Genomic DNA, 12,380 nt, shown 5'->3' on the forward strand with positions numbered 1-12,380 from the left:
TCCAAGCCCTGAAGTCCTGTTTCAGCAAATGTCTGGAAGGAATGTAACACATAAGCTGAGGGTGCCCTGGATTCAGCTATGCAACACACTCTCCTTAAAGATATTGCAAGAAGTACAGAGAAGTAGGCACAGGACAAGAAGTGGTACTAAGAAGAAAGGCCATACCACTGAGAAATCTCTTGGCTCCATCTCTATATCTGGCTGAGGTTTCTCAGCTCTTCCTACACGGCCATCTAAGATTCCCTAGTCTCCCAGGATTTCTTTACATTCACAGAGTTCACCTTGTGACACCAGGAAGTGAATGCAGAGTCCGAAGGTCTGACTTAGCTTCCTGGTTGTCAGTAAAATATGTGGGCCCAGAACATGAATCTTACTTTTCCTTGTCAATAATGCATGGCTAGCCTAGGATTAGATGCTCCCAAAGATTCTTCCAGCTCTAATATGTGATCAAACTATGAATTTACAAAAATTGATACACATTTTGGTCTCATTTAACCAAAAGGGGAAAAAAAAGATACAGTAAGAAAAAGAAAGCAGAGACTGCAGATATAACACTGCCAAATATTCTGAACATTTTGTGCTAAACAATGACAAATAAAACTTTTTGAGTAAGTAAAATAAAAGAGGAAGTAATAGCAAAAGCAAGAATTAAACATCTCCAAAATGACTGGAAGATTCTCACTTTGCCACCTTCTACCCCATTCAACCTCACATCTCTCTAGGATCTCCTTCCTCTCCTCTCTCCTCTGCCTCTCTCCTCTGCCTCTCTCTCTCTCTCTCTCTCTCTCTCTCTCTCTCTCTCTCTCTCCATTTGCCTATCTTGAGGGATGACGTTTATTTGAAAAATGTTTACATTTGTAATTCCTAGGAAGGCCTGTACTTTATTTACCCCAAAGTGCAGATTTCAGGAGTCTTCTCTAAGAGTTTAGGAGTATCATGCCACCTTGGTTAGTTTCTTTTGGTGACAAAGAAACAAATGTACAGTTTTTCTATTTGGATAACAGAAACCATTTTTTCTGCCAGAGGTCTTCGTGAATAATTTTATTTATCTTCTCAGCTGCCCATTATGTATATACTGAAACATTTTACTGTTAAGTATAACAGTAATGGAATAGACTCCTGATTTTCTGAAATGAAAAGTTGTCCTGGTTATAAGCAGTAAATAAATGCCATTTGTAAAAATGTTTCCTGTTTGGCAGAAATAAAGCACAGCAAATAACTCAAACACATTAAGTCAAGAACTTACATTTTATTACATTAGTCATGTCCATATTGATTCAAAACTTCATTCATTTTATAAATATACATCTTTTTAAGCATTGTGTATATATATATATATATATATATATATATATATATATATATTCTGGTGAGTTAAAAAATTTTTGAGAAAGTATATGTAAAATACCTGAAGCCTTTTGTGCTTTTTTTAATCCTTGTGTTTTAGAGAGCACAGTGGAAATTGTATCCTTTTCAATCATAATGCTTAGCTTATTGAAGACCAGGACTCCTTATTGAGTCTATGAGGACACGACTACAATGGAAGATTTTCAGTCTTCTTTTTTATAATTTTTTATCTTTAGTTTTATTTATTTATTTATTTAACTTCAGATGCATACTATATCTGGCACTTGTCCCCATGTTATCCCTCCCCACCCCGCGCTGTCTCTCCCCTATCCCCCACAACTGGCCCCAGTGTGTGATGCTCCTCTCCCTGAGTCCACGTGTTCTGATTGTTCAACACCCACCTATGAGTGAGAACCAGTCTTCTTTATTTTAGTAAGAACACCATGTCTCCTAGGGATGTGAATTCCACAAGAGATGCCATCCAGCCTGGGATTAAATCGTGCCTGTGCTATATAAAACCCTGGAGATTTGTACGCATGTGGGAGGGTCAAGGTAGAGAACTGAGTGGCACAGAGGCTGAGAGGGGAAGTAAATCCACAATCCTTCCTTCCAGAATCATGAAACTGACACAAGCTTCAGCTGAGCATGGCACAAGCACTGAACAATCTGAGGAGATAGATGAGTCTTCAGGACCCCACTGGCTGAATTCTGTTTTGCCCATGGACTTGCATCCAAAATTCAGTTAGCATGGATTTGGAAGAGAGGCTCAGAGCTCTTCACAGCCCGCAGACTTGTCAGTGGCCCCTGAGAAGGACTTCTTATGGCTGGATGTGCTCCAAATGTCCTTTCCACTAACCATTTAGTTTAAAGGAATTTGGATACATCTACCATAGCAGGAATGATTTACTCTTGCATTGGCCACCAAAATGTAATAAAATAGAGTTAAATTTCCACACACGAGTGTCATCATGGATAATGAGACATTCTGGAATGTTCTCTTACCTTCACTGCCACCAAGATCTTGTCCTGCTCAGGACAGAGGTTATAGCATTCAGCTAGGAACACTTTTCCAAAGGCTCCTTCGCCTAGCTCCCTTTTCAGAACAATGTTATGTCGCTTGATGTGCTGAACAACTGCAAAACAAAGACAGAATGGAAATTGGAATTGAAGCATGCGGAGGTGAAGGCGGCAGGTGGGGAGTCGGTGGCCTGCACCTGAGCTTCCAGGCCCAGAGTCTCTCCTCTGCACAAAATGAACCAAAAAAGCTGGGTGTCCATCTTCACAGTCCACCCCAAATGGCTGGGAGAAGGTTTCATCACCTTATTCTCCAGAACTCAATTATGGTTTCTGATAAAACTAAAGTAGGTACCTAGTTGGTGACTCCAAAATATCCAAGATAAACTTTATAGACTAAAAAGGGGGAGAAATGAGAAATTCACGTTAATGGCAGGCTTCTTATAAGCCAGATGCTTTGCATGTATTTGTTAGTAGTGTGTCCTGTGGGGCAAAGCAGAGAGATAGCTAACGATCCTGAATTCTTTGTTAAGCCATCTCAGATTCGTAAGGGAGACAGAGTCAGAGGATACAAAAGGAAAGTGCGAGATCTGTGCATTGTTAATTAAAGTTTGGCCTCACCTGAGTTTTGGCCTTCTAGTGGGGTGGGCTAAAACATGATTGGACCTCACTGACTTCCTTGGTTTGGGTCAGAAACATCTAGACGTCTGCACGAAAGACTAGCTTCCTTAGCCCTGTTCTAAAACTATGGTCCAATCTTGGCTCTCCAAGGCCACGAAGAGACCAAAACAGACGAATCCCAGGACAAGAGAATATTTTTCCCTACAGTTTGGATCAGAGCTGGCTCAAGTTACTCATGCATATGCCCCCATGGTGCACAAGGCAGGAGGCAATTAAGGATCCCAAGAAGCTCACTGGCTGCAAGGTGGAAACCAGAGGGGCAGCACACCCAAGGACAGAGCTCATGGAAGAGAGACTCACAAGGAGACCCTGCAGAGGAGGAAACTACATGCAAGCTGCACCTCCTCACTCAGCACATTAAATGTTGAGGCCCTTAGCACAGGAGTTCCACCGGGTCTTGACTTGTATTGTTTTCTGAACTGCTTGTTGCTACGTGGTACTGCATTAAAAAGAGATTGTGATGCCCTCTAGAGCTTGGAATGTGTGGCCAACTATATTCTCTCATTTCGTTCTCACAATCCTGTGACGTAATCCTCTCTGCATGTTACAAGTGGGAAAACAGTCTGCAGGAATTTTAAAGATTCACAGTCTGGGAATGGAATTGGGATTTGAAGCCGAGTCTGTAGGAATCCAGAGTTCATGTCTTTTCTTCTGCATTGCAAAGTCCCTTTTCAATTGTAAATTGTGTTAAACATGAGCAGAGACTTGATTTATATGAGAAATAGAGAAAAAAGTAAAAACAATTGCCAGGCTTCCTCTATGCTTAGTTCATCCTTCAAAACCCTGTTCAAATTCTTCCTCAAAGAGCTTTCCAGGACCATTTTGAGCACCAAAGACCTCTTTCTCTGAACTCACATTCTGCCCTGGCTTGTGCTCAGTTATATTCTGATGTATCCCCCAGTTGTTTCACATCTGTAAACTCCCAAGGCCAAGAGCAAGCCCTAAATATCTCCTGATGCCCCATGCAACTCAAAGTAGAGATTTGGTACTATGGTGTAATTTGATAACATTTTTAAAAAAGTTTTTAAAATTGATCGTGAACTGCATTATAAAAGCAACAGAAAATATAAACCATATTTCTGCAGTTTGATTTAAATGGCAGTAAATAATAATAATAAAATGGATACCTATGAACCCACCATCCCACTTAAGAAATAGAATACCACTAGTAACTTCGAAGCACCAATGTATTCTTTCCTGATTGTACCCACATTTCTACTCATCTCCCAGGGATAACTATCCTCTTGAATCTTGTCTTAATCATTTCCTTTATAAGTTTACTATCAGGGCTACCTCTCTAACAAGAGCTTGTTCAGCTTTGCCTGTTTTCGAACGTACGTTAAATGGAGTCATACTGTACATATTCTTACAGATCTTGCATCTCTCACTCAACAGTGTCCTTGAGATTGGGTTGTATTGCGTGTATAAGTTGGAATTATTTCCCTTGTACCACTTTATCATATTCTATGGCAAGACTATACCACTGTTTATTTATGCCTTCTCTGTTGATGGACAGCTTGTTCAGTTTCTTTTTGGATACAACTTTATAGAAAATGCAAGTGGTAATTAAGATTTTGGTTTAATGAGATTTTTTTCCCCCTGATAATTCATGTGGTTCAGAGCTGTGAATACCTCCGTGAGTCTCTGGAAACTCAGGGTGATAAAATCAAAAGGTCTTTTTATGAGCAACAATATTGATGAATATAACAGCGTATATTAATTTCTCATGCTCCAGTAGCGATGCCTGAATTTAAGAGGCAAGAAATGTGTTCATTAGGTAGAGTGCCCATATAAAGACACAAATGTAATTCTTCCAGATAATTAGCTGCCCTGTTTAAATCTAATATTTAACTCCCTGGTTGTCACATGTTCATTGGGAATTAAATTCCCACTTGATTTACTTCTCACTCTAACCAGAGCAAGGCAAGTATTTTAGCTTTTTTTTTTTGCATTTGATTTACATACCCTCTATCTTTTCGTAGTCCAAGCAGGAGAAATATTTGGCGAAAAATAGGTTGTTAAAGCCAAAGCCACAATTTCATCATTTCCAAAACCAAAGTGATTAAACCAGTTTTCCCGTGTTGACATTGAACGTACTAAAGGTACCTCTTAAGCAAATGGGCTACTATATTTGCATTTATCTATTTGTTGTGCTTTGGGGCACTGATTATCTGAGCAGTGCCCTTTTGCCGATGTATTCTCTCTAGATGGAATAAATATCTTTTCTAAGACTGAGCTACTTAGGGGCACAGGCCACAATTTTGTATTTGTATTCCTGAAAGGGCCTCACAGTGCTATGCATACAATCAGTGCTTTATAAATATCTGTGGAAAAATATGTTTAATAATAATAACTACAGACAAATACTACTTGACTATGTCATTTGGGTTCATTGAGGACAACCCTTTTAAGATGTAGGTGATAAAGTAGCTCAATTCTCTCAGATGGCAGGAGTGGGAAGAACATCTAATCTGAAGCTTCCACATCATTGAACTAAGAATGTCTTCCCATTCTCCTCTAAGAGGGCATCCAGACTTATCCTAACTTGCCCATTTTTCATTTCTCTACAACACCACAGGAAGTCCCTGGTTATCCAGACACTATCCTCCCAACGTGGCTTGTTCATGCCTCTTCACCTCCCCTGGACAGCCTTCCTCGGTGTGCTCTGAGCTCACTGTCTGCATGTGATTCCACAAGCTCCTTATTTCCTCAACTCTCCTTAAACATCCCTTTACCTCCCTGATTTAAATAAAATCTTGGCAATGAACCAAAGATGCCCAAGCCTCTCAATTGGATGCCATCTTCATCCCTCATCTGCAGGTACTTCAGGGCCTGCACACCTGATTATTCTGATCCTTTACTCCCTCTCCCACCTGCTAGAGCCCCAGCTGTCTTGAAGCTTCTATCTTAGGGAGCCATTAGCTTGCACCACCTCTGCTGACATCTTGGTTGCTCCTCTCACCCACTGAGCTCTGGGCCCACATTTTTCCTCACCACCCTACCAGTGTCTTCCTTCTTAGGGTCCAGGCTCAGAAAGGCTCAGTAACCTGCCTAAGCTTTAAAAACACTGGGCTGCCATTTCTCCTGCACCTTTCAACAGTGGAGCTAAGAGGCCATACATCCAAAGGTTTAATTTGGCTGACTGTATGACATTAGACTGACTTTTCCTGAGAGCAAGATTTTTTTTTAACGAAGGAAGCGATGCCCCGATTCACATTCTAGAAAGGCTCTATGGACATTTTTATATCCTGAGTGAGGCATGCCTAAGGATTCCATGATAAATAAGTTATCACATAAGCAAGCAGAATTCTCATATTCCTCCATTCTCTGTGATCAGCCAATTGGCTGCTCTTAACTTTGGAGACTTGAGCAAAATCATCTCAAACCCAACATGAACAACTGTAATAAAAAATAAATAAGAGGTCAGGTGCGGTGGGTCACACCTATAATCCCAGCACTTTCAGAGGCCGAGGCAGAGAGATCACTTGAGATCAGGAGTTTGAGACCAGCCTGGCCAGCATGGTAAAACCCTGTCTCTATTAAAAATACAAGAATTAAATGGGCGTGGTGGTGTACATCTATAATCCCAGCTACTCGGGAGTCTCAGGCAGGAGAATTGCTTGAGCCAGGGAGATAGATGTTTCAGTGAGCTGAGATTGTGGCACTGCATTTTAGCCTGGGTGACAGAATGAGACTCTGTCTCAAAAAAAAAAAAAAGCTCAAACTCTACCATGAATGACTTCCTAGATTTGAAGGAAAACTCAAAACTATCACCAGTTTAAAAAAGTTTTATAGAAATTTTTTTTTTTTAAATTCACCCTGCCAAAGGAAAAGGAGAAATCAAATAAGAGCTGTAGAAAATACAGCACCAAACTGGTGTGATCTGCACCCTGTCTGGGCATCTCTGTCACTGATGGGATTTTTCAGAATAGAAATGTGGTGCCCTTGGTCATTTGTCCCATGAGTACCAGAAGTGAACTGACTTCCAGCTTTGTGTTAGTATCACATTAGAGTCCTGAAAAATGCATTTTATCACAACGTGTCTTTGGCAGTTGACATAGATGCTTGTAGTTTCAGGTTGCTTAAATCAAATTTCTGGTATAGATTCCTCCCAGAAGTACATATTCTATATATATATATACACAGGCAATAGATTAAAGCATCAATCCATGTCTATACCCATTGCTGTGAAATATAAAACCAATAAAAAATAAATATAACTTTATTCATTTAAGGTCTCAGATAGGAAATGTGTCTTTCCCATTTCCTCAATAATGAGGTTTCATAGAAACTCTTGGCCCAGTGGACATATTCTGCTAAACGGATGGACTTTCAACTGAGACATTTATTCAGTATCTAATATATGCAAAGGACAAAGCAACCTGCAGTTAAAAAGAGAGAAATCTTAAAGTTTTCAGTAGAAAGACAAAAAGTAATATACTCTAGAAGATAATGTTCTATACTGGGAGTTCCTGAAATTCTCTCTTTCGGTTTCCCTGTGGTCCTAAATGCAGAGACTGCCTTCAGCAATTCCATCTCCCAGGGCCAAATGTTGTGATAGGAAGAGAACTTAAAGATCATTGAGACTGGCTCCCTGGGGCTTGACAGATCAGTGAGAGGCTTGGCACCAGTGACATGACTTTCCCTAGGCCCCACAGCTGGAAGGTGACCAAGCTTGGATTCAGGTTTCCTGCCTCTCAGAAAAGCGACACTTGGACTCAAATACAGGACCCTGATTGGTACTGAAGACAGAGAGGATCTCCTGACATTAAAGTGAAAACAGATATTTCATTTAGTTAATATCTTTTCTATTAGGAACACTTGAAACACTCATATTTGTGATCTGAAATGAACCAAGCATCTAATAATAAACAATTTCATTAGAAAACTATTGACAAACATCAAATATGAGTGTTAAAAGCAGAATGTAAAAGTTAAATACTTCAAAAAAATACTTGAATTTGATATAAAATAAAATTAACAAAAAATGATTTTCCAAATATCTTAATGTGTTAGCAGTATATTAAATCAGGTAAAATCATCCACCTGTAAAAAACAAATTTGTGTGAAAGACAGAAACTGTGCCTTAAAGTTTCACCTACATTTTTGTTAAGATACAAGTTGGTACCAAATTAAAAATAAATGAAATTAAGACCACAGAGATAAAACACACCAGAACAAGAAAAGACTAAATATTCATAAATAATATTAAGGATGAAATAGAGCACATAACAAGGCTGAGCCATTCTGAAGCACTTCTCAGCAAAAATTCCCAATGTGCATTATCATCAATTAATTTCATATCCCTCTGAATGAGGTCAATAGCCACACTTATTTTACAGATGACACCTCAGTTAATTGACTTACTTGCGGCCATAGAGCAATCCACTTACTTTTGCTTTTCCAAGTACTATTTCCAATGAAATGAGAAAATAGGGAGGGAAGAGGGTGCCTAACCTGTGCTGATTGCTATTATGGGCCAGAGAATGTGCTGAAATATTTACAAGACTTATCAATCATCAGTGCAATCTGAAAGAGTATTTTTACCTTCATTTTCAAATTAAGGACAAAAAGGAGGATTGGATTAGCTAAATAACTTATGTGAGATTGTGCAATTAGTAATAGGCAGGGTTTGAATTCTTTCCACTACAACACACCCTGTCTTGATCTTCTTACAAAAAACAAAGTGAAAGAGAAAGCATATGAGTTCAACCGTGTCTATCTAGGGAATCATGGGTCTATTTCTATCAATTAAGTTCAATAAACTTTTCCCATGCACCTACTAAAAGTGCCTTGGCATTTTTCTAGGGCTTAGAGAAAGTGAAGAGTAAAATAATCCCCGTCTTCAAGAAACTTACAACCTAAAGGGCAGAAAAATCTATGTACATATATCTTTCATGCCATTTACTTACATTTTTGCTCCAGTCAAAAAAGATTTTAGGTACTATAAATGACACAAAGAAAAACAAAAACGTTAGTAATAGCTGAAGTGAAGAGAAATAAAATTGGAAGTTAAGACAAGGTGTTAAGTAGAAATGCAGGCATGCAGGTGCTAGGGTGTCCAGTGGTTAGTAAACTTAAGTCATAAGTTGATTCTAAGCTTCCTGGCAGGAGAAGCCAAAAAGAAATCACAATAATTCACAAAATTTTGGCTACTCATAAATAAAAACACAGGGATTCCTTCTGGGAGGTAAGATGCTTCATGATAGTTTGTTTTCAAAGGAACACATCAAATAGATTTTACACAAGGGATGCTGATAGGCACAATAATCAATGTCCTCAAAAATGTCTCTAGAGTAAGAAGTGAGTTTCCTAAAAATATTTCTCATGACAGAAATCAATAAGGAATAAACATATGACACAAAAGGTACCTTCAGCCAAGGCATTGTATAAGGAGTCCACAGCTCTTATCATAATGGCATTAAAATAAATTTAAAAAAGCATACTCAAGAATGCTTTGGGCATGGAGTTGACAAATAGGTGTAATTTCCCTTAATCCAATGCTGAGCCTGGAATACAGGAGACAACCAAAACTATTTTATGAACAAATAATAACACAAACATGTAAAAATAGATGAGTAATTGAACAAGAGAAAAAGAAAGGGTAAGAAAGAGAACACTTAAAAGGGAAGAAGAGAAAGAACCAGGATGAAGAGAAAGAAAAGTCCAGAGTAGATTTAGGAAATAGTGATTTATCTTAGTTTTTCCTAAAAAGGAGCGGCAGGCAACATGCCATTAAAAAGAAAGAAAGAAAAGAAAGAGACTGTATTATGGAGGGCTTTGAGTATCTCACCAAGTAGTTCAGATGAGTTCTGACACTAATAAATATGACTTCATTCTCTGCGCCTCCCCTTCCTCACTGTTAAATAAGGGAGTTTGGACTAACTGGCATCTTAGGTCTGCCCCAGCCCACACACTCCACAGCCATGAGTCCATGACTTTACATTATACATGTAAGTTCTAGGAAGCTGTTGAAGACCTTTGAGCATGGCAAGACTGGATCAGGACAAGTGGCTGCACTAAAACTTAAAGCAAGGAAGCCAGTTAGGGCATATAGCACTAGAACTTGTCCTCACAGAGGCTGGTACAGAGCTGGGGGCGGGCTCCATCCCATTCCTCACCCATTTTTCCTCTCCAGCCTCTTATCTACCAAAGGTCCACAGCTCAGCAAGATTCTTGTGGGAGGTGCTTTCCCCAGCCTGCAATTAGGTCTGTGATTCCAAAGGGTACAGAGGATGTCCCCAAAAACTAATCCTCAGAGAATGACTATGAGGAAAATCAGGGAAAGACAGAGAACAAGATGAAGATGAACTAATCAAAGGCAGGAAAGGGCCATGGATCATGACCCTGAAGACAACAGAAGGCAGCCTGCCCTTGGTGGAGTCCTAAATGGGAAGTGAGAAAATGGAAGCCAGGACTGGAGAATGGAGGCTGAGCCTGTAAGAGACTGGGGAGTGGGCAGGGGGCACAGCAGACAGGTTCATCTAGAGACAGCACCATGGCTCCAGCATATGGGGCTTAGAGGCTGTTTTGAGGTTTGAGAGTATTTGTTAAGTTAAGAGGAATAGTCAAGGGTCAGAAATAAAACAGCTACAAAGAAGAAAAAAGGAGAAGGAGAAGGAGAAGAAGGAGGAGGAGGAAGAGGAAAAGGAGAAGAAGGAAAAGGAGGAGGAGGAGAAGGAGAAGGATGAGGAGAAGAAGAAGGAGGGGGAGGAGAATGAGAAGAAAGAGAAGAAGAAGGAGAAGGAGGGAAGAAGAAGGCAGAGGAGATAACTGGTGGGAGAGATTCCTAGGGAAGGTGCAGAGAGGGCAGTGGAATGGGAGTACAGAAAAATTCTGAAACAGAAAAGAGAGACTTTCAGTGAGCTAACTTCTGAGGGCCTCAGGCCTTCATAGCACTGGGCCACTGAAGGAGCAAGTGGACCTTCAGAGATTTCCAAGAGGCCTAGACACACGAGCTATCCTAAGCCTCTAGGTCAAGCCTTGCATTTGCTTGGTGCAGTGATCAACTAGAGACTGTTGCAAATCAACTTTACATTTCTGGGAGGTCATTAGGGACCTAGAGATGCCTCATACAGCATGCAATGCCAGCAAATGGCCCTTTCCTCACTAGGCCAATGTTTAATACCCCATAGGAGAACAGATGTCCATAGGAGTGGAGGGAGAAAGGCTTAATGTAACCTGCACGTTACAGCAGATAAAAGCAATGGAGTTATTTGAAGTTAAATTCTCAAAACTTCTAGAAAAAAGCCAAGGGGGGAAAGCCCCTGAAATCTTTCAAGCTGTTAGACTAAAAAGAACACCACATTTCAAAATACACATACGGTACATCCTTCGCTTTGACATTGCCGAACAGCCAAAATTATATCTGTTCTACACACTGGCATGTGGTAGAATTGGATTGATTTGCCCTGACAGCTCTCCCCGCTGGAACAATTCTTGTCAGTCAGTCGCGGCAATGTTTGTATTTTCAAGAATCATTATGCAGCGTGATTGTACAAAATCCTGGCAGGTGGGCCAGACAGTCTTATCTGCCTTCCCCTCCGACTCTGCATCCCAGTGCCCTAAAGTTCTTCCTGCTCTCAAGGCTGGAAAGCCTAGTGCTTTCTCCCTTGTATCTCCCACACTGTGTGCGTAAACTTGTTTTCTTTCCTTCTTTTCCTTCCTTCCCTCCCTCCTGCCTTCCCTCCCTCCCTCCTTGCTTCCTTCCCTTTCTCTCTCTCTCTCTCTCTCTCTCTTTCCTTCCTTCCTTCCTTCCTTCCTTCCTTCCTTCCTTCCTTCCTTCCTTCCTTCCTTCCTTCCTTCTTTCTTTCTTTCTTGAAACGGGGTCTCACTCTATCACACAGGCTGGAGTGCAGTGCAGTGGCATAATCACAGCTCACTGCAGCCTCAACCTCCTGGGTTTAAACAAGCCTCCTGCCTCAGTCTCCCAAGTAGCTGGGACTGCAGGTACATGCCACCATGCCAGGCATAAACCTCCACTGAGCTCTCTGTGCTGGTGTCTGTTTTATACCTGATATCCTCCACTCCTGTGTCCTCCCCACAGAAACTTCCTTCAACAATTTAAACTAGTAGCTACCTCAGTTTTTGTTTGTTTGTTTTAGAGATGGAGTCTCACGCTGTCGATACATGGTGAAGTGCAGTGGGGTGATCTCAGTTCACTGCAACCTCCACCTCCCAAGCTCAGCCTCCCAAGTAACTGGGAGTTTTTAGGTATGAGCCACCATGCCCAGCTAATTTTTGTATTTTTAGTAGACACAGGGTTTCATCATGTTGGCCAAGCTGGTCTCCAAATCCTGACCTCAAGTGATCAGCCCGCCTTGGCGTCCCAAAGTGTT

At 40.7% G+C, this 12,380-nt stretch overlaps 1 protein-coding gene across 5 annotated transcripts in view; it reads right to left on the reverse strand.

The window, feature by feature from the left end:
- Positions 1-12,380, reverse strand: part of NTRK2 (neurotrophic receptor tyrosine kinase 2) — a 352,900-nt gene that overhangs the window by 88,699 nt on the left and 251,821 nt on the right. For all 5 annotated transcript variants that reach the window (XM_078367487.1, XM_078367483.1, XM_035303487.3 and 2 more), the window contains one exon: positions 2,350-2,480. In XM_078367487.1, coding sequence (XP_078223613.1) covers positions 2,350-2,480 — 131 coding nt within the window. The remainder of the gene's footprint in view (positions 1-2,349; positions 2,481-12,380) is intronic.

The sequence above is a fragment of the Callithrix jacchus genome, chromosome 1, assembly GCF_049354715.1.
Source record: "Callithrix jacchus isolate 240 chromosome 1, calJac240_pri, whole genome shotgun sequence".
Taxonomy (NCBI): Eukaryota; Metazoa; Chordata; class Mammalia; order Primates; family Cebidae; genus Callithrix; species Callithrix jacchus.